Source organism: Podarcis filfolensis (assembly GCF_964270895.1).
Source record: "Podarcis filfolensis genome assembly, chromosome: 7".
Lineage (NCBI taxonomy): Eukaryota > Metazoa > Chordata > Lepidosauria > Squamata > Lacertidae > Podarcis > Podarcis filfolensis.
The window spans coordinates 59,684,865-59,708,540 of record NC_139603.1 but is presented as its reverse complement, the minus strand read 5'-3'; the positions used below and the strand labels follow the sequence as shown (position 1 = coordinate 59,708,540).

Here is a 23,676-nt window from a genome sequence, read left to right as displayed (position 1 = left end):
CTTTAAGGCCAATTGGATCACCTCTGTTTCTACATTTGTTGACACTCTCAGAGAATTAGTGAGATGGATAACTGATTAAATAGTCAACAAAATGAGCACAGCAGGAAGAAGAGTTTTAGCCAGCACAATCCCTGCTATGCTCATTTTCTACTTGCAGGGAGGTGTGTTGTTTGTTATTTTAAACATTGGGGACCTTCACAAATGGAATACCTCACCTATAGACTGAAGTGCGATACAGTGCATTCTGCTACCTCACCTTATTGCATCAGATACAGCGACTGGGGCACCTTCCTTTGTTGGGAAGATTGCATGTGATTACTGATAGAGGTTAAAGGCAATGGATGGTCTAAGGTAAACAGAAATCGCTCTGGAATGTATGAAAGGGAAAAACCAGGCCATTGAGAGTTTGGCTCCAGGGCTGGCGAACTTCTAGCACTAGTCCCCACCACAAGCTATCTTCACACAACTGGGAATTAAGCAGCAGGAGGGTTCAAAGCAACTTGAAACCTGTCATTTTAGAAATTAGCAGGTTGCTTCAAAAACCACACACAGACAAGTTCTCTCAGAAGAAGGGAGGAGCCTACTAAGGATCAAGCTTGCTTGTGCCTAAAAGCTTCTGAACTGAAAGCTTTCCTTTTTGAGTCTTACATGAGTGAAGAGACAGATAGGTAGCCGTGTTGGTCTGCCATAGTCAAAACAAAACAAAAAAATTTTTCCTTCCAGTAGCACCTTAAAGACCAACTAAGTTAGTTCTTGGTATGAGCTTTCGTGTGCATGCACACTTCTTCAGATACACTGAAACAGAAGTTGCCAGATCCTTCTATATAGTGAGAAGGTGGGGAGGGGTATTACTCAGAAGGGTGGTGGGAATGGGTGATTGGCAGATAGCTGTGATGAGTATCTGAAGAAGTGTGCATGCACACGAAAGCTCATACCAAGAACTAACTTAGTTGGTCTTTAAGGTGCTACTGGAAGGGGAAAAATTTTTTTTTGTTATGAGTGAAGAGAGGTTGCAGAGCGTGCATGGTGAAGGAAATGCACTCTGTGCATGCTCAGAGCTCCTAGCTTATTATTACTTGATATGCTCTCAGCCCAAACAGAGTCGTGCCTGGCATTGCAAAGCAGCTATGGGGGTCGAACCCACAAGCTGTTGTTCTTTAAGTGCTGAACAAGTGCATCTACCTAGCCAACACAGGTTGCACATCCACCATACATTGCAAGCACCTGTTTCCTCGCCTCCAGAGAATCCTGGGAACTACTAGTTTACCTCACAAAGCTACAGCTTCCTTTGCAGGATTTGGGGGGGGGGGTTGTTATGTGCTTTAAATATGGTTTAAACGTATGGTATTATCGCTCCCCCCCCCCCCGTGGTCTCCTGGTCGCTCCCTCACACCTTTGCCTGTGCTGAGGCGCCGACAACACCCCCTTCCCCCTCAAGCGGGATCCGCCTCACGCGCGCACCGGTGTTTTTTTTTTAACCTCCTTTCCCCCGCTTCAAGAGTTCCGGAAACTGCGCGCCTGCCTCGCTCGCCTGAGGCACCTGCCCCGCCTCGCCCCCTCCCCTTCCCGCCTTTTTCCCTCTCCCGGGGCAGGAGCCGGCCGGCGGCCGGGCTTGGGTGGGGCAGGAGGGGACGGCGGAGGGGAGGAGCGCGGCTGAGGGCGGGCGCCAGCGCCGAGCCGAGGAGCGCTGCCTGGGACGGAGCGCTGGCATTTGTCGCGGGAGCCTCAGCAGGGGACGCAGCGCAGCGCCCCGAGAACAGCAGCAGCGGCGGAGAAGCCGAGCTCGGCCCGGGCGCGCCCCGCTCCCCCTGAATGACGGGCGGCAGGTTCGACTTCGACGATGGCGGCACCTACTGCGGCGGCTGGGAGGAGGGCAAGGCCCACGGGCACGGCATCTGCACCGGGCCCAAGGGGCAGGGCGAGTACGCGGGCTCGTGGGCGCACGGCTTCGAGGTGGTGGGCACCTACACCTGGCCCAGCGGCAACACCTACCACGGCTACTGGGCGCAGGGCAAGCGCCACGGCTTGGGCGTGGAGACGAAGGGCAAGTGGATGTACCGCGGCGAGTGGTCGCACGGCTTCAAGGGCCGCTACGGCGTGCGCCAGAGCCTCACCACCCCGGCCCGCTACGAGGGCACCTGGAGCAACGGGCTGCAGGACGGCTACGGCGTCGAGACCTACGGCGACGGAGGTGAGTGCGAGAGGCGGGCGGGCGAGCAGCGGCCGCCAGGGGGCGCGCGGAGATGGCGCGCCACGGCTTCCACACGTGCGCGTGTCCAATCCCTGGTCGCCGGAGTGCAGCGCTGCGCTCGGCAGCTTCCCGAGTTGGTGCGCTCGCTCTCTTTCACTTTTTATTTTTCCGATCTTATGGTTTGACAAACGCGGGTAGCAGGTGCATTCTTTGAAGCGTCCCGCTTGCGGAAGGAAACGCGCGGCGCTCTAGGTTCGAGGAGCAAACGAGGAGGAAGAGAGCCTGCAAAAGTTTCGCCTTCCTCACCGCGAGGATTGCTCAGAGTCCCGTTTTCTGTAAAAAGTATAGATCCCACCACCGTGCATAGGTGGCAACCGCCGCGAAGCCGATGGCCCTTTGTAGCTTCATGCAAAAAGTGAGAGGCGGCTTGACACCCTGCTGCTGCTGTTGATCTTCCGCCTTCTGGGAATGAAACAGGCGCCGATAAGGGAGTATTAGCACATTTGTACTAAACACAGGCGGTTTGCAGCGCAGACAAGAGATAATGCCCCCCCCCTTTCTTTTCTCCTTTGCTACAATCGCACAGTTCAGTTCATCAGATACATCCGAGTGTGGGCTGTTGTCCACCAAAGCCTATGCCACAATATATTGGTTAGCCTTTAAGCTGCCATAAGGCTCTTTGTTGTTTTGGCCGCAGCATGCTAACCACAGATATTCCTCTGGAATTTCCAAATTGAATTAGATTCTCCCTTCAATTCTCCTATAAGCTGACATTAAAAGAGTGAGGAAAGTCCACCCTTTCTGCCACTCTGATTGCTGTGACAGTATGTTAAGTTGCTAAGGGGGATCTAATCTGCATTAAATCATTTTTGAGTAAGCACCCTGTTATCTGCTTGGGCACATAATTGCAGTAGGTGTTGTGGGATGAACTGAGTATGGGCTGCCTGACTTAAATTTAGATGGTTGCCTAGGTTGCCTTCAGACATCCTTTTCCCACCTCAGCATTTTCGTGCAATACAGTTGCTTAGGTCTCTCCTGAAAACCCTGAACGCAGTTTTTAGCTTGCTCAACATCATGAGTTTGAGGCTGCATGTATACCACACGTTTAAAGCACACACGCTCACACACCCCAAAAAAGAATCCTGGAAACTGTAGTTTACCAATCACAGAGCTACAATTTCCAATACTCTGAACAAACTACAGTTCTCGGGATTCTTGGAGGAGGCAGATGCATGGGGTATTTAAAATTAACTTTTACAAGGGAGGGATTAAATGTTACGGTACTGTTTTTCTAGGATTGCTACTTTTCTTTACCAGCTGATAGAAATACTTCCAATAGTTTACCTTTCTGGAATGCAGAACCTTTTTGCAGTTTGTTCTTCTGTGCCTGATGGCCAAGTCACACAGTATGTGTGATCACTATAGATGTTTACAGTCAGCAGCCTAGCAGCTGAATTCTGAAGTTCCCAATAAATCTCCAAAGGCAGCCCCATGTGCAACATGTTTTAGTAGTCCAACTGAAAGTTTACCAGGGTACGGAAGCAAACTCTGAGCAGGGCATCTGTATCAAAAGAAGTTGGTGCACCAGCCATAACTGATGAGTTTGACAAGGCCGAATAGTTATATTTTGAGAGCAGTGAAGATGGTTATTGTTCTGAAAGCACTTACAGCATATTTTACCATCAATATCTGAAATGTGAACTAGCCTTGCATCTAGGGGGGAAAGTTCCTAATTTCTTCTGGCAGCAAAGTGAGCATAACAGGGGGGATGAAACAGGAGTTCATTTAGGTCAGTTAAGAGTACATCTTGTCCAGATAAATTGTTTCTCTGACATACTGTACTTGTGTCATATTGAGCACTGTACAGAAAACAAAAATAGGCTGGATCCTTGCCATTTACAATTACAAAACTCATCTAAAGCTGTTGAGCTGCTTTTGATTTATTCCAGCCCAAATGTATAATTGGATCAATCTATTTAAAATTTCAGTGCACTGCATACATTAATCACACAACCACCTCAAGCTATGGGAGAGGCAGAATAATAATATTTAAAGTAAATAAAACCTGGGCATATTTATCTTGCTTGTGTTAGCAATTAATGTTGCATAACTAGTATGTAGGAAGTTTGCTGTGGTACATTATTCTGCAAAATATGGTCGGCAACACAAAAAAGTCAGTGTTTAAATATCCTAATACAGTTGCCCTTCATTTGGATAGAATTGCCATTGATTTCAACAGAACTTGCTTCCAGGGAAGTATAGTTAGGTCAGTGGTTCTGAAACTTACTTTTATGAGCCACAGTTTCAGAATAAAAATTTCCTCATGCCACACCATTTTTAATTGATAAAAAAATACACTGGAAAACAAAAGAAAACAACTCTTAGCAGTGCTTGATTTAGAACACAACTGCTTTATAATATGATCAGAGGACATCCAGAAAGTATAAAACAATGCAGCTAGCTACAGAAGAACATGAACAATTCCCAAAACATAATTATAAACGAGCCTCTTACACACATACCTTAAGTACGTATACAAAGGTATCACTTGATGCTCTCATTTCAAAAAATTATCTATCCATATTCCGCAAATAAAAATAATTATTTTGATACCGTACTATACTATACTGCACTGAAATGTTTCTTTGATTGTCCTTGAATCTTCCTGCTACATTTGCTAGCCTCTCCTGCCACACCCTTTGAGAACCACTAAGTTAGGGTATTAGCCTAACTGCCCTGTTCTCTGCATGTTTATTGGCACACAGTGGGACTTACGTAATTCAGCGAAGAAGCGAACTGCATATTGCATATTAATGCACACAACATTCCCCAGAACTTCTTCAAAAAAGAAATAAAAGCTGTTTCTGGAGCAGAAAGGTGGCCACTGAGGCTGGGGAAAGGCATATGGCTCTTCACTTGCCCATCATTTCCCTGCTCTACATCATTTCCCACATGCAGCTAGCCTACCTGGCCAGTGTGGGTTGTTTTCATCATCACTCAGAGAGAATGAGTGAGCTCTTGACTGGTGGTAGAAGAAGAACAAAAGTCCATATATTTCCAGCTTCAAAATATGACTTTTTATTTTAACATTGCAAGACAAAACCTCAATTTTCTGGCAGACATCTCTAGATTTAGAGCATAAATCTGAGTGGTACTTCAGCATATCCTTTGTGTTAAATAGAGACTAGCAACATTTTTAATGGAAAATGTTCAGCACAATCCTTTGTGCAGGTTTACTTGGAAGTTACGGTAGTTTGACTATAGTAAGGTTTTCTCAGCGTCAGAGTTCTTTTGTCAAAAGACTAGTTGCTAATTCTCATCCAACTGGCCATGCAATTTTATTTGCAAATCTGGATTGTATAGTGATCTGCATGGTGGAATGTTGTGTGCTTTAAAATCTAAGGTTTGTGTGTTAGACATCATTAATGAGAAGTACCAAACATGCCTTTCTGCCGTGTTTGTGGGTGGCCGCTTTTTCTCAGCTGTTGAAAGAACAATATGTGAGAATATAAAGTAAATATTAACTACGGAAGATAAATATTTTATTCCTAAGGAATACATTTGCTGAAACATCAAATGTTTATTTCAAATGGGTTTTTGTAGTTTGTTGACATTGTTTTAAACAAAAGAGAACCCTAATCTGCATCTTGCTTGTTTTAATATTTGTAGTTCATATATTTTATACACTATATATATTATAATCTTTAAACTATGGGTTGTATCCAACTAAGGTATGGATATTGAAATCAATTGACTTATTTGCATTGTTAGTTATTTCAGTGTGTCTGCTTTGAGTATGATTCATAATTGGCCAGGAGTGTTCAGATCTGGGTACTGGAATGTTTCTTAAAATACTTTTCAGGTGACACAAATTTTACTTTTTTCTGCACCTAGGATATGCAATAAAATATGTGTGCTGTAATCCTGGAACCTGCTGTATATTAAATAATAAAGAAATGAAATACAAAAATGTATAGCAAAAACATTTTAAATCTAGGCTGAAACTTTTTTGATAAATTTTGTTGCATTGATTGATGGTTTAAAAAAATGGGAATGATAAATCAGCACTGTCAACAGAAAATGAAATAGGAAACCATATGTAAAAAATGTATGTCAAGATATACATAAGCTAATTGTATGACCACTCAAAATCACAGGCAGAGAGGCTTCATTGCTCCAAGAAAGTGTCCGCCAATACATGTTATCCCCAAATTATCGAAAATTTGGGATGAGTAAGGCTGCAATTGTATGCATGCTCACATGAGAGTAAATCTCTTTTAAAATCGATGGGCCCGAGTGAACAAGTTCAGCATTGTCTTTCACATATCATTGAAGGCAATAGAACATGTTAGTTGCAACTAACTTAAATCCCAGTGCTTTAAACTAGTTGAATTTAACGGCATTGGGGTTTAGATGCAAGAAGCTTACTCAGTGGCCGTGGGAATGAAGCTTCAGACATGAAGCTCACTGAGTAAATGTAATTACTTACTTGCGTTACACCATGATGCTGTTAACAGCAGGGGCGATCCTGTGGCCCATGGTTCAAATTAGGCCTGCCAGGCCTCCAAATTTGGCCTGTGAGGCTCTTTGGGGCAAGCCATGTGTTAGGTGTGGAGGTCTGTTATCTTAGATCTTAGAACTTAGTACTGCAGTGCTAAGATGAGAGATAAGCCCCTGCTCTTTGACAGTAAAAGGCAGCAGGCAAAGGCTTATCTCGTAATGCTGTGGTCCCATAGCCAAATAGGGTTTTATGAGGGCATAACAAGTTAATGGCTCATATACATTGTGACCAACATTCACTGAGTTCTATGAAGGGTGCCTTTGTACATGAGCCATTCTCAATGGATGCAATTATGATAAATTTGATACCTCATTATCATTTGCCAACATCCAGTGAGATAATTTAGGGTAGCCTGTGGATTTCTAACCTGGAACAGGTTCCTCATCAGGAACAGGAAAACTGGTAGGCCTTGCGATACCATAGAGATGTGATGCTACCAGTAGACTCAAGGTAAAACCATCCCAGTGTTCTGGACTGGGGACAAAACAGAGTGAATACTATCTTGTGGTGGGCTTGCTGAAATGAATGTCCACCAGTTGAATTATCTCGGGTTTGTGTTTGTGCTTATCTCATAGGAAATAATTTTAAATACTTTGATCTGCAGATTCCATGCCACATTAGAATAAGCATTTGAAGCAATGTATATGATATATATAATCATGGATCAGTTCCTAATTTGTTCAGGCTTTTTGTTATTTTCTATTTAAATCACTTGGGGGCGGGGGGAGAGAAGAAGCCTTTTTAGGCCGTGCTTATAGTTTAGTGGTGAAAATATGCAAGATGAATTTCCAGCACTGCTAACAAACTAAAATCGTTAGATGTTTATTCATTTTCCTTGTTTCTTCTTATTTCTTTGGAAAGGTACATACCAGGGACAGTGGACAGGAGGGATGAGGCATGGCTATGGCATGCGGCAAAGTGTCCCCTATGGCATGGCAACTGTGATCCGTTCTCCCCTCCGGACATCTCTAGCGTCACTGCGTAGTGAGCAGAGCAATGGCACTATTCTACATGATATTACTTTGGACAGCCCTGCTGGAACAAGAGGAGGGTTTGTGTTGAATTTTCACAGTGATCTCGAAGGAATTGGTGGTAAGAAGAAAGGAGGCTTGTTCAGAAGAGGATCCCTTCTCGGTAGTATAAAACTTAGAAAATCCGAATCAAAATCGTCGATTTCTAGCAAACGCAGCTCTGTCAGGAGCGATGCTGCTATAAGTAGGATTAGCTCTAGTGATGCCAATTCTACCATTAGTTTTGGAGATGGGGATTGTGATTATTGCCCAGCGGAAGACCACGTTGATGCCACCACAACAGAAACGTACATGGGCGAATGGAAGAATGACAAGCGCAGCGGATTCGGTATTAGTGAGCGCTCAAATGGTATGAAATACGAAGGGGAGTGGCTAAATAATAAGAGGCATGGATATGGATGTACCATGTTTCCAGATGGCACCAAGGAAGAGGGAAAGTATAAAAACAATGTTTTGGTCCGTGGAATAAGGAAGCAGCTTATACCCATAAGAAACACAAAAACTAAAGAAAAGGTGGAGCGTGCCCTTGAGGGTGCCCAGCGGGCATCTGCCATGGCAAGAACTAAAGTGGAAATTGCAACCTCAAGGTAAGTCATTTCAAAGCATTTTATTCCTTGCTCCAGTGACACAAACCAGAAACATTTTGTTAGCTAATATTCATATTGGCCAAAATGGTGCAAGTGCAGGTTTCAATTACATTTTTTTACAGTGGAATTGCATAGTGTGACCCTTGGAAGATAACTCGGTTCAATAGTTTTGAGGAGGCACTGGAATGAAACAGGCTTATTGGATTGAACTAGATTGCTGTGGCACTATAAGCATTTATTTTAGTGTGTCTTGAGTAGACAGATCCAGTTAGGAACCATATATGCATTCCCCATCCACTGATTCTCAAATATTCTTGGAAATGTTTCTAGCTACTGGCCCTGTGATCACCTATGAATGCAAAGTGTATCTCATCTTGATCAGATACCATAGGATCCTCTAAGGATTCTCCATATGGGCAAGGCCCATAACTTCTGAAGGAGACCCCATCATGACAAAAGTAGTGGGGAATTGGTTTGACATTTGGATTGGTTTGCTATGCTGTTTCAGGAAGTATGTGGGACGTAGGTATTTGCCATAGATGTGACCTGACAAAAGTATCTCTTGAAAGCCATATTGATTTGTTACATGAGGGCTCTATAAATGCAACATTGTACTGGTTTTTAATCTTTTATTTTGTAAGCAGCTGCTTTGGAAGCATTAATGCTGAATAGTGGGATACAAAATGAAAAAGAAATGTATTGGTGTACAAATTAATACAAAGCTTCCCGAGTATTTATTTCAATACAAATTGTTTTTGAGGGCCAATTCATGCTTCTCGTTAGTTGCAGCTGTCACCTGCTGGTTTTATTTATTTATTTCATTTTCCAATAGCTTTCCAATTCTTTTCTCTCTTTCAAATTCCCTTATGTAGGACAATATTTCCATGATTGTAGAACCTGTTAATGGAAAATAAACATTTCAAACCATAATCCTACAAAGCTCTAACAGTACTCTCAATTGTAAATTAATTCTTTGGTTAGGAACGTGGAATTGATGAGTTCTAGGAAAACCCGTTTTGCAAGAATGATAAGGATAGATTGCTGGAAAATGATACGGATTGCACTATCCAAAACATATATTCATAATATTATGTGAAATTATATGGTGGGGAATATTATGGAGTACTTGCCTTGCAGTCTTAGCAAGAAAATATTCTATAACTGAATTTGAAAGGATGTATTTGTATTGCACTATTTTAAAAAATGACCTTGTACAATTGACCCCTGACATTTAGAGTAAATCATCCTGCTTGTAGGTAATAAATCTTAAGTGGTACATTCACTGTACATGCAGCAATGGGTTTGGGGTGTTTTTTTTAAAGTAAGAGCTAGGCAGAAGGTTCATATTTGAATTATGTGATGAAAAGCAATTTTTAACAAATCTTAACAAGCAGGTGCATATAGAACTCTGGTTTAAAAGTCTGCACCTTGAAAGGAAATGTACACGATTATGCAATTTGCCCTCCAAGGAATGTTGGTACTTGATTCCCTAAAGAAGTAAGGAAGAACTTGGCAAGCATTATCAGCTAGCAAAGTGTTGCATCAATAGCTTAGTCTAAAATGTGTTCAAGGAACCATCTTATTAGACTTCAGATTAACAGCTCAAACCACCTTTTTAGTTTTCTCTTAGTAATGTATAATTTGAAAAATGGCCTGTTGTTCCATTGCCTTTGTAAAGTTTGCATTTTTTAAAAGAGGAATTCAGTTTTTGTTGAAAGTTTTTAAAATTTTTGTCACCAAGGATTTGTGATGAAGGCAACATTTGCAAGTAACACTAATGTATGGTTTATCAAGCTGCGCTGTGGATGAATTCAGTGCTGTCCCATGTAGCCTGAGCAGTCCCACTTCACTCCTCCCTTCGTGATAAATAAATCACAAAGAGGCTAGCTTGCGGTTGCATCAGAACCCGACGTGTGGTAACTATGATCACTAGCCAGCTTGAAGTCATGGTTTGTTGTAGACTTAGCAATCATGGGTTTTTTTAGGGCAAAGCAAACCACAGTCCTGGGTTTGGAAGTTACACTAAGCTACCCTCTGCGAGGTTTGTTTACCTGCTCATGGAAGGGAAGAGCAAAGTGTGGCTGCGCGCACAGTATGGCTTAATAAATCATGTTTTTACATCTTAGTTTTGTCTACAAATGCAACCATTATTAGTTTTATATGTCCTGAATCAGGTCATTGATTCATTTAGACCACTGCTGTCTGCTTTGACTCACATCCACACTCCTGGATCTCAGTTAGTCTATGCTAGTCCTGCCACAAATGCATCTCTTTCAAGTGGATAGGTCAGGAGTTGGAACTGTGGACTTCTGTATGCAAAGCATGTGCTCTATCACTGAGTGATGGTTTCTTCTTCCCAAAGACATAAAAGGTCCCCCTATGGACTTACTGTTGAAAAGACTAGATATACAGAAGCAGTATTCAGTGGAGCAGCAATCCTTGAATGTATTCCATACCTCTGGTGTGAGACAGCTTCTTTAGTGCTAATAATGGGTTGACTTGAAACAGAATGATTAAAGATGACTATTGAAAAGTTGAACTGAGGGCCAAACTAGATGTTGCACTGTGTCTAGTTTTTGACAGGTGTCTGTGTGTGTGTTTTAAAAAGCTGTATGCTGAGAGTTTGGCCAAAGGAATGGCAGGGATGCTGATTAACCCTTTCATACCTAGCTGTTGTTTTGCTTGAAATTGCTTGTGGAAGAAAAGATATGGAAGCTGCTTTTTTATCTGTCGCTTTTCTATTATGTCTGGAAAAGCAGCATGGGGAGAGTTTGTTTCTGACTGGGTAAAAGGGCAAGTGGGTGAAGGTGTTAGTAAGAGTAATAATCATAGTAATAGGAAGATAAGAAGTAATCAATTGCTTCATTAAAAAAAGTAATACTACGGCACTTTTCCATAGCCTATGAATATGCATTAGTTCAGGGGTTACCAGTATGGCGCCCTTCAAATGCTCTGTGTAGGAACACTCCTCAGCAGTGGCGTAGCGTGGGGGGTGCAGGGGGGGCGGGCCGCACCGGGCGCAACATCTGGGGTTAGGGCAAATCCACGGGTTAGGGGGCGCAAATCCACGGGTTAGGGGGCGCAAATCCACGGGTTAGGGGGCGCAAATTACTTGCCTTGCCCCGGGTGCTGACAACCCATGCTACGCCACTGCTCCTCAGCCCTTGCCAATGGTCAAGGATGATAAAAGGTTTGCAGGCCTTGCATTATGGCTTTGCAGATTTTGGAATGTAAACGTGTATACTTTCAGCTCTTGTCTCCTTCATTACGTATTTGCCGAGTATTACAGTGATAGGCATATTACACAAGCTGGTAAAAATAACTTTACTGGGCATCTTGGCCCAGTAAAGTCCAAGTAAGTTTGAAAGATGACTACAATATGAAATTAAATACTGGGGTTTAACAGGATTAAAAAAAAAATCTTTCACTGATTGGACTATTGCTTATGCAGGCAGGTGTAGAGTACAGACAGACAGAAGACATTCTGAACCCAATTCACTAGGGGTAATAGTGGAGGATGAAGGGTGCTTTATGCAATAATTATTTTTATTTCTGTAACTGTCATCGGCATGGATATTCTAGCCTTGCAATAACAGTTCTTGCTCACACAGAGACCAGGAGATGGAGTGACATTAATGACGGAGAAAGACCCCCAGTTCTTTGCAGTTGGGGATATGTGAGCTGTGTGTTCACAGTCTTGTGGCAGTGCAAAGATTCTTACTGCTCTGTTAGGTCTTGGTGCCAGCTCACATATTAAGCAGAAGTCCAAGATTGCCACAGAGTGAACACTCAACAGGAAGCTGCAGCCAGTCACAGGTCTCTGACAACTGCACTTATATAGCAAGTGTTTGCCTTGTTCACACAGAACCTAATTAGGTAGAAACGTAAAAATATCTTAGGTGTACATCTATAAGATATAGTGTGCAGATTTGCCCCGTGAACATGACATGTGAAGTCATCAGTTTACAACTTACGTGGCAGTAGATTCTAGTCAGCTAGTATATAATATTTTTGCACAGAGAATATATAATATCTGTAACTTCGAGACCCTGCAGCAAGTTGATGTAGATCTTGCTACCATATAGCTAAGGGAGACCATAGCACCACCCACGTCCAAACCACTGAGCCTCGTGGGCTTGCCGATCAGAATGTTGGCGCTTCGGAATCTGCGCAACGGGGTGAGCTCCCATTGCTCTGTCAGGGCATCTGCCAACCTAGCAGTTTAAAAAAAAGCATACCAGTTCAAGTAGATAAATAGGTGCCACTTCAGCGGGAAGGTAAACAGCGTTTCCGTGTGCTCTGGCACTCGTCACGGTGTCCTGTTGCACCAGAAGTGATTTAGTCACGCTGGCCACATGACCTGGAAAGCTGTCTGTGGACAAACGCTGGCTCCTTCAGTCTGAAACAAGATGAGCGCCGCACCCCATAGTCGTCTTTGACTGGACTTAACCCTCCAGGCGTCCTTTACCTTTACTTTTTACCTTATAGCTAAGGGACAATTAGTATATGTAAAAAGTGAACCAGGATGAAATATTTAGTGGTAAAAACAGGATATATTAAGGATCACCTGATTCCTTATATCCTGGTCTGATAACCGATTTTTGGGGGGAGGAGGGATCTTGGTTAGCGTTCCCCCATGGCTCAGATGCATGACTCATAACTGCAAGAAGCTGTCTGTTCAGTGTAGTGGGCGCAAGCTATAGAACTCTCTTCCAGCTGAGGGGAAACAGGCACCCTCTCTGCTGAACTTCAGGTGCATGTTTAAGACTTTCTTATTCCAACAGGCATTTTAAGAAGGTGTTTAGTTTTATTATAAATTGTTATTATGTTTTGTGACAATATGTAGCAAACACCATTATACAAGGATGTTTGCATCCTTGCTTCTCATGCCAAAAAGGGGTGGGGGGAGAGGGAGGAAAGGAAATGGCATATGAAGAAGGGAGAGAGACAGCAAAACAAAACTCTATAATACCGTGAATGAGTTAAAAGGAGGGGGGGGAATCGTCATTTATTTTGCCATTCCAGAAATGTAAAAACAAAGCCCACCTCTCTTGATGATTAAGTATTGCATTTCTTTTATATTTTTATCATTAAAATAGTTTGCCAAGTTTTCCTTTAGCAATCAGTTAAGGTAGTGGGATCTTTGTTTGTCCCCTTTTTGTGCAATATGCTGTTTTGCTGTTGTTAGCAGTAGCAATCAGTTGTAAATCAGCATTAATGACTTAAGGATGAAGCATCAAAAGGAGAGTTGTTTTAGGGTTTCTTGGGAGATCATAGCCTGTACATATTCATGCAGTATTCAGTACTTCTGTCCAGAAAGGTATTTTTTAAACATCTTTTTTTGATTCTTAGATATCCTTAGAGCAGGATAAAAATACCCTAAATTATGGTTAGTATATTAGTATTCCTTAATTTATATATATATAATTTCTGCACATTTTATGGCTCTTTAACATCTAAGATTTTAAATAAATGTGCGCTTTTTATTTCAGAGGTAGTAAACCATGGACACTAGCTTTCATTAAAAAAATCCTCTGTGGTGGCACGTACCTGTAAGGCCGGAGAAAGAGAAAAATACCCCACCAGGCAGTGGAAGCAGAAAGTGCAGAGAAAACATATTGTCTGAACCCAGCACATTACACTCATTTGCATGTTGGATAGAGTTGCACTTTTGTGTTTTAATGTAACTGTAGTAGGTACAGTGGTACCTTGGGTTACATACGCTTCAGGTTACATACGCTTCAGGTTACAGACTCCGCTAACCCAGAAATAGTGCTTCAGGTTAAGAATGTTGCTTCAGGATAAGAACAGAAATTGTGCTCCGGCGGCGCGGCGGCAGCAGCAGGCTAAAGTGGTGCTTCAGGTTAAGAACAGTTTCAGGTTAAGAGCGGACCTCCGGAATGAATTAAGTACTTAACCCGAGGCACCACTGTATAAAGTAATGAGCAGAAATATGACTAGGCCACTTCTGCCTCCTTGTCAGCTAGAGCCTTCTCACTCAGTAAGTTGGTGCTAGTTTGCCCCAAACATAACTGACCCCTGGAGAGCAAGGCTCAGAGAGCTGGTGTTTTTCTCTTTGTGAAGGAGAGAAGATTGAAGGGCTGAACTAGTCTCCTGTTGAATACTACAATTAGGGGGATTATGAGATTTCAGCAGCTGAAACACTGATGGCTGAATTCATTATTGTTGAAATCCACCTAGGAGGGGAAGCTTGGAGCTACCCTTGGACCTTGCTTAGCAATTCCTTTTAGCTTGGAACTTGCAGAGCCACAGAAACCATCCTCTCTTGCCACCTGCTGAGGTCTCCTCTTGAGGCACACCCTACTTACCGTACTACTGCTCCCTCCCTGCTTATTTATGGAATGATCTCCCTTTGGTGATTAGGCAGGCATCAGTTGTTGAGTGCTTACAGCATGCTATTGGCTCAGGCATTCCCAGGCCATTAGTGCCAGTTTTAGCACCCCAATGTTAATATTTTACTAGCATGTTTTTATGGATGTGTTTGATGATTCGTTATATTGTTATATAACAATATTTCTTATATTGTTTTGGTTGTAAATTATGTTGGTATTGTCTGGAGTGAAGGGGGTATGGAAATAGTTTTGTAAGTAAATAAATGTAAGTTTGCCAACTTTTTTCATTTTTAGAAAAGAGGCCTTGGTCCTTCACTTTTGTACAGATCCTATATTAGGCAATTAATAACTAGTTCAGCCTTTGGCAACCTGGTGCCCTGCAGATGTTTTAGACTACAACACCCATCAGCCCCAGCGGGCACATGCTGATGCAAGTTGTAGTCCAAATTAGGAGGGCACCAGATTAGTGAAATCTGAACAAATGCATTTAGCACAGCCCTTAACCATGATGGTTGACTAAAATGAAAAGAAAATGGGTTTGAATCAAGCCATATTTATTTTAAGCATCCCCCTACACAGCTTTTAATATAAAATTCCTAAGGCAACTAACATATTTTAAAACCAGTAACAATGGTTTAAAGCAATATAATGCTTGAGACATTTAAAACCCCTTAAAGGCCAAACAAAATCCCTGAGGAAACAAATAGTTTTTTTTACTGAATACTGAAAGTCATCAGGCATGGTGTCAATGACAGGAGCCAGGATGAGGTCAGTAATAACTCACATGGTGTCAGTTGTTAACTCTTTAGTCAAAAAAACAAACAGCTCAGGAGGCCAGGTCTAGTGAGCACAGCAACTCTGCCCGGTAGCTCTTGCTTCCCAGTGCTCTTTAAGACTCCACCCCTGGTTCCTTCCCAAGCAATCTGAGACTCCTCCATCTTGCTTGTCTTTGCTCCACCCTCTTCATACCTCTTTGGGTTCTAGTAGACCGGGGGGAGGGGAGCTGGTCACCGCAGGAGCTGGTCACCGCAGGAGACAGCCTGACTTCTTCACCAGCCTGACTCTTCTCTGCCTCTTGGGCCCCCTCCTCTCCAGCCTCCTCTTCTGTCTCTGATTCTTGACTGCTTTCTGCCACAGAGTCTTCCTGCTCAGTAAACCCCGTTACCTTTTCAGCTTCCAACAGCTCCTCCCAGTCTGCTCCCTCTGACCACTCATTGTCATCCCACCACCAATCCCCTGGCTCTGAGGTTTCTTCCATTTGGGGTTCTCCAACTAGTACCTGCCAGCACCACTCTAGCCAGTCCATGACACATGGAGCCAAGTAATCAGATAGGGTGGGAGCACCATGAGTCAGTCCTCTAGCACAGCAGGTGCATATTGAAGCAAGACATCTGTCAAATGTACATGTCTTAGACCAGGTGTGTCTAAATTGTGAGCTTCCAAATGAATCCCCTTATCCCCTAAAATTGGCAATTCTGACTGGGGTTGTTGGGGGTGGGAGTCCAACAAAATCTGAAAGGCTTCTGCCTCTCCACTATTGCCCATTTGTGGTTCTCATAATTAAAACAAATGGGTTGTATTCAATGTGGTGTTAAGTAGATCATTGCATCAGCGCAAGGATTTCTTCTTGCACAATTGAAACATCTCCCTATCTCCTCCCACGTATGTCCCTTAAATCTGTTCTGGGGGTTCCTTCAACCCTCCAAAATAGATTTGGGGGCGGTACAGGAATTTATGTTGTGTTAGTGGTAATCCTTGTATTAGTGCAACCTTTTACTTTCTTCTTGAAAACAAGCTGTTAGTCAGAACAGACAAAATGTCCTCATTTCTACATGTTTCAGTTAATTACGTTAGCAGTTGCAGTTAACATATGAGCCCAAATTGGTTCCAATGCTCGGAATGTCAGCTGCAAAGCAGAATCAAAGTTATGGACCTGAACCCCGATTTTCTGGTCAACTCCATTACCAGCCAACTATACTTCAGTCTTGTGTGGAGTGAGCTTCAGTTTGTTGGCCCTCTTTCAGAACTTTACTGACTTAGACACCTGTTCAGAACATCTTCCTCACTTGAATTTGATGTAAATGAGAAATAGAGCTAAATATCATCAGCATACTGATGGAACTTCAAATCCCCAAACGACCTCTCCCAATGGTTTTATGTAGCTGTTAAACAGCAGGGGAGCCAAAGTGGAAACCTGCTGAACCTCGCAGCATTAATGCCATCAGGCAGAGCAGCTGTTATGCAGCACCATCATCTGGAAACTATCATTCAGGTAGGAGTGGAGCCATTGAAATGAAGTGCCTGCAATGATTTGGCCCTCCATTCTCAAATGTGGTGTGCTAAAATTGCAGACATATCAAAAACTGTATTTTCAGTTGCCTTGGGCAATAGCATTGACGCTGATTGTTTGAAGGAGGTTTGTAAAAAGGACTGGGCAATTTAACTGCTGATCTACCTCCATTTTGGCACACCTGATTTCTAAGCCACTTGCAGATTATATCAAACTGTAGTCATAGTAGCAGACTTACCTCTACTTCCTAGCTACCATGTTGCAGGTTTTGGCAACAGTGCACCCAAGTCTTAAGAAAATCATCCGTTCCCTCAATTTCAGGATAGTTTGTTAATTTTGAAGAGCCAGCAAGATTTAAAATGGTGTTGCTTGATAACAAATTTCTGTTTGTGAGCTTAGATTTGTAACGAGCATTCTACTTGAGATTCAGTCACCAATAAACATTAGCAACCAACCCTGCCAACCGTGTGGAATTATGTGCAGGGCAGACAACTTTCCACTCTGGATTAAGCTGACGCTACGAGTCTCACTTTACGCAAGAACTAAACTGGGCACTTGTAAGACTAGTGCCTAGCAAATCTTTAAAATGCTTTACTTATTATAGATGCAATATGAATTTTGTGTTTAGGAATAGGATTCAGCTGATGCCGATGGTATTAATATAAGTTCGCTTGCTTTTGTACCGAGCTGATAGAACCTTTGAGCACAATGCTTATAAGATATGAAAATGCCAAAGTTTACCCCCTTTGATTGGTGGGACTGAGAGCAAATGCTTTATTTTATTGATTTGTTGTAACTTACTTTTAGATGTCACATGCCTTAAAAGCTGGGCTAGAATTCCTTTAACTGTTGCTTGTTTATTTTAATACAGACATATTGAATGAGTCAGAAAACTGTTTGACAACCAGTGCTATTGATGTAGCTGCATTTTGTACCAACTGCAATTTCTAATCGGCCTTTAAAGGCAGCCCTAGGTAGATAGCATTGCAATAGCCGAATCTGCTATAACAAGTACATGAGTAGCTCAGACCAGGTAGGGTCATATACTTAACCAGTGTAAACTCATTTGATTGAGCTGCATGCTGTATGATTGAACTGAATTTGTGGTTCTATTGATTGCTGCCTGTTTGCCAGTAAGATCCAGTGGAAAAATGGTAGAATTTCATTCCAGTCCTAGAACAGTTACAGTCAAACTGGCTGACCTTGGGTAGAATTAGTTCCCTTTTCTTCAACAGGAATAACAGTGGCATGCTTAATGGAGAATAATACATTGGTACCATAAGCCTAAGCAATAGAGTTTCTGAATAAAACAGAAACGTGATGTAAAGTGCAAGCACCTTTTGTTTTATTTTTAGTCTGACTTTTCAGTCACATCTCAGTTCATAGAGTTTACAGAATCAGGTCATTGACTTTGTACTGCCCTGGTTCCTTTAATGTAAGTGAAAACGGCTGATTAATCTCATCTCCAAAATTGTATATAAAGATATTGAAAACAGAAGGTACTGTTGATAACATGGTGAGGGGGAGGGAATGGTAAGCTCACACTTTTGACTGAGAGAGCTTAGCTTTTTGGATATTTACTGCTATTTATTCCTTCCACCTCTTCCATTTGCCATCCAGAACTAAACTACTGTGTTACAGGACTGTGAGAGACTGCTGTGCCCTCAAGTATATTTGTGCAGTTCCCATTGATTTCTGTGGAAGTTGGTCATGCATATGTCAGGACAAAATTAGATTGATTTGAGCTGCAACAGCAGAACAAACAAAAACAGAAAACATGTTCACATTATAGAAGTCTAGGAATTTGCTGGTTGAAGTGCACATTTTCATAAATAAAACTGACTGCTTGCTAGATATTTTGTAGCTGTGCAACTCAGGCCCACATTCCTCTTCCTTCTTTTGTAAGTTTTTATTTTAAATTCCAACCCCCATTTTAAGCTTTGACAAACTGTCTATTTCATTCAGAATCCCGTTAAAGTCAAAGGGATATGAGTGAGTACAATGCTCAGCGCATTGATCAGTCTCTTTGGCTGGTTTGAATTCTTTCTCATTAAGGGGGTCAAAATTGTTAAACAAAGGGATATGTCTGTTTTAAATTTGGTGTTCAAGGTGACATTTTCACTATTTGAATATTGGCTGTCCAGAGGTCACTAGGCTTTATTGTTCCACCACATTTATATGGGGTGTTTTCTGGGGACTGCAGTATTGTTTTGGTTATGATATGAATGTCATTATATTCAGAGATGAGTAGAATCTATGATCTCCTGGAAACTAGGGCACCACTGGAGTAGAAAGGAGCTGCATCACCAGAGTAATAAAGAGCTGATCATTAACTTTTTTATTTGGGGGGGGGGACTTCATTACCCAAAGAGCACAACAAGTACATCTACATAACAAAGGAAATGCACAGCATAGGAAAGACATGCTATTCATACAATGTGGATTTTGTAATCAAAGTGTCATGCTAACATGTATAACATGCTACCAAAGCTTCCATCACATCACCTACTTCAGGGATAGGAAGCCTGCGATCCTCTAGCTGTTGTTGGACTAAAACTCCTATTATCCCTGACTAGCTGGTTAATCTGCTTGAAGCTGATGAGAACCAAACAACATCTAGAGGGCCACAAGTCCCCTCTTCCTGTCCCACTGGGTCATAATTAAAAATACCCCAACCACTTTTAAAAAGTTCACTGGACAATATTGTAAGAATGTTAGCAGAGGAAATTTTCTTCTTCACCACTCATTGCTGCAGCACAGACTCTGTAATGAGCTCTTATTTGTGCAGACACTCCACAAGACTTTCGTCACTTCCACTCTAGCAGTCTGTCAACTTCCTGTATTTTCCTCAGCTCAGATGTGTATCAAGGAGCCAGATGGACTATTCTCAGCGGAAAAGGATGCTTAGGAATGATCATGTCAACTATGAGGGTCATCCTTGCAATTCACATAGTGACTAGGGATCTGACAGGCGCTTAATAAGCCTTACCAACAAAAAATCTCTTCAATGTATTCCAGCCCTGCAGAGTAGAATAGTTACTATAGACCCAAACTTGAACAAGAAGTGATCCAACCATGACATTTTAAAAAAACAAAACCATCATCTTCTTGCCCGGTAGGGGGAAAAAACACAGATCAAGAATATGTCATGACAACTATGAAGTCTTGAGTCATCCTGGGAGTGGTGGTCTTGATTATGGATGGTGAGTTTCTCCATAATAGTCATATTGGAAGTTTTCAACACCAATCCAGAGAGCACCTCCATCAGCTTAGCCAGAGAAACTGGTGGACAGTGATGTGAGACATAGTTCAACAGAATCAATACTTGTTGTAATAATCTTTTGTAAACCTTTTTGAGTGATCTACCTTAAATAAATAAATGAAATCCCTAATCTGTTTTGTGCACTGATCAAAAGATACACTCCTGCTCTCCATATGGTAGATGGTACTTGCCACTTGCCACTAACTACATTTTCGAACTTAAGAAATGGGTGATAAATTTAACTAAGAAAGCAAGTGACTGTTACAGCAATTTGCAGTACTTAACACGTAAATAATGTACATAAAGACATAGGAGCACAATTTTCTTTTTCTTGTTGCATAAATGGTCTTGAAGGCTGCTTATTAAAGACCCAGTGTCTTTAATTGGCTTCCCATGAGATAAAGAAACAAACTTGGAACTTTGACTATATTTACATAGTTGCAAAGTTCCAAGTTTGTTTGTTTATCTCAGGGGTCAGCAAACTTTTTCAGCAGGGGGCCGGTCCACTGTCCCTCAGACCTTGTGGGGGGCTGGACTATATATTTTTTGGGGGGGAGGGAAATGAACAGATTCCTATGCCCCACAAATAACTCAGAGATGCATTTTAAATAAAAGTACACATTCTACTCATGTAAAAACATGCTGATTCCCGGACCGTCCACGGGCCAGATTTAGAAGGTGATTGGGCCAGATCCAGCCCCCAGGCCTTAGTTTGCCTACCCATGGTTTATCTTATAGGAAGCCAATTTGCCTCATAAGTACCACAAATGATGATGTTGTTGTAGTTGTTGTTCATAGCTGAAAATATGAAAATAGCCAGTGAAACAGCTACAGAAGGCAAACACATTTATTATGCAAACTCATCCTTAACAATTGGCACCTCCATCCTGCCGATTTACACAGCGCTTTTGAGACATGGGCCAGTAATAGTCAATGTAGTTATGGAAGCATCATGTATAAAATAACATATTACCATAATTACACTGTGCAATCAGAATATGTGTGTGCATTGTTATTATTATTACTGATTTCCGCTTTTGCTATGCTGATAGCTGCATTGATTCAATGGGATTAGACAGCACTCCAGTGTGGATGAAATACAAACAGCAATGGGTTGTTACTTGTTTGACAGATGCATTAAGAGCACCATTGTGCTTTATCACAAAAAAGATTCCAAGTAAGGAGTGTTTTAGATTCCTAAAATTCCAAGTAAGGAGTGTTTAATTCCCATGCTAATTAAAATAAAAGATGAACACATGCGGTCATACAAAAGAACACTGGTTGATCTCCAGTGTTAGCCATATTGAAAGTAAATCCACTAAACACAACATATTTGCTAATCTGAGAATGTTTTAGCTGAATATCATTCAAAACCTATCAAACTTCCTGCTAATTAAAGCCATTCTCACACAGAAACATTGTTTAACTATTGTGCAATGAGATATACCGGTATCTTCCTGGCGTTTATCCCCTTCCAATCCCCTCTTTGTTAAAGTTTCTGTGGCTGCAGTGAGCACATGTATGACAAACTATGCAAGGTGTGTGTGTTTGAAAAGTGAAGACAGCAAAGCTGTCAGGCTTCTGTGAACATACATTTGCACCAATGACAACCTTAGAAACTCCCTTAATAAATACAGCTGGACTCTTATTTTGATGGTGAGTTTAATTTTCCTTCTGGTTCCTGCACAAACTGCAAATAAGGTTAATTATTACATGACTGCAAGAAAAGACTTTGCAAAACTCTGCAAAAGAATTAACTAGATATTTGTATATACTAGGTATTTATATTTAACATTTTATTTTTTGAAAGCAATGATAAACATCCCTCTGTTTCATCTGTTTCTCACCCCAACCCCCAGTAAAGAAATCTCCCAACTACTGTAAACTCTCAATAAACTTTCAATATATTGAAGTAAGCCAATTATAGGGAGGGAAATGGAGGGGAAAGAGAGTGGGGAAGGAAGGCATGGTGATGGGAAAGGCCTGAGTGACAAAGTATGAACCAACCCAGACCCTACACTCATAGTCTGCGTCCGCCCTTATTGTGCCTCCTCCACAAGAGGTCCGGAGGGTGACAACATGAGAGCAGGCCTTTTCTACAGTGGCTCCCCACTTGTGGAATGCTTTCCCCAAGGAGCCTTGCCTGGCGCCTTCATGACGTATCTTTAGGCACCAGGCAGAAACACCCCTCTTCTCCCAGGCCTTTGGCTAATTAAACAATCATAGATGCCTTTTGAACTGGAGGCGGGGTATTGTTTTGTTTGTCACTGGTATGCATTTTTGTGCTTTTATATTGCAAACCACCCTGTGATCCTCGGATGAAGGGCTATATAGAAATTTTAATAATTAGTAATAAAAATATATGAGACAGACGAAAGCAGTCCATTTCATAGTTACATGAAATGGAAAAAAATCAATTTCCACCTTGTGGGGAACCTTTTTTATCCTATGAGTTGCGTTCACATATGGGAAGCCTTCTGAAGACTGCAAGCCACTGGTGGCAAGAGGCAAAAGCGGGTGGAGCAATGGATGTGACTCTTACCTTGGTACAATAAATAGGCCATGGAAAAGCCAGAGGTTTCTCTGCACGCAACCACACACCAGCCAAGCGACCAAGAAGCATTATCGTAGTTCAAGAACACGTTTCAGCCAGCAAAAGCATTCAAGGGCAGCACAGAGCGGGGCTGTTTAAGGGTGTGGCCTGGGGAGAGCTGTAAAGTCCAGAGGGATGCATTTGGCCCCCAGACCTCAGGTTTCCCATCCCAAAGGAGTAGCCAAAGTGGCATCCTCCAGGTATTGCTGTATGGAACTCCCATCACCCCTGGCCATTGGTCTTGCTGGCTATGGCAGATGAGATTTGGAGTGCAACAGCATCTGGATGACACCACCCTGGCTATCTGTGATGCAGATGTTCAGGAATAAATGGTGTATTTGTTCTGTAATCTCCACCACCTGTGTCCAGAGGCGCTTCTACCCCCCCCCCTTTTTAACTGACATAACCAATACAGTGGTGCCTCGGGTTACATATGCTTCAGGTTACAGACTCCACTAACCCATAAATAGTACCTCGGGTTAAGAACTTTGCTTCAGGATGAGAACAGAAATCGTGCTCCGGCGGCAGCAGGAGGCCCCATTAGCTAAAGTGGTGCTTCAGGTTAAGAACAGTTTCAGGTTAAGAATGGACATCCGGAACGAATTAAGTACTTAACCCAAGGTACCACTGTACATCTTCAGTCCATTGGTATGCCATTGGAAGGGTTTCTGTCTTCTGGTGCTGAAATATCAAATGCTTAGCTACAAGCTAAGGAGTTCATACGCCTCCCACAAATGGAACAGCTTATGTGTACATTACTGCTCTCTGGTGGGTCAGCAGAGAAGTCTGTCTAAATAAGGAAATGAAT

At 42.2% G+C, this 23,676-nt stretch overlaps 1 protein-coding gene across 3 annotated transcripts in view; it reads left to right on the top strand.

Moving 5' to 3' along the window:
* The first annotated feature begins 1,590 nt into the window (after positions 1-1,590).
* JPH1 (junctophilin 1) overlaps positions 1,591-23,676 on the top strand; it is a 60,938-nt gene continuing 38,852 nt past the window's right edge. For 2 of the 3 annotated variants that reach the window (XM_083623325.1, XM_083623324.1), the window contains exons 1-2: positions 1,618-2,191; positions 7,614-8,370. In XM_083623325.1, the coding sequence (XP_083479451.1) occupies positions 1,813-2,191; positions 7,614-8,370 (1,136 nt within the window). In that variant the 5' untranslated portion in view covers positions 1,618-1,812. Of the gene's footprint in view, positions 2,192-7,613; positions 8,371-23,676 lie in introns of all 3 variants that reach the window. The other variant, XR_014550398.1, reaches the window with a different exon arrangement.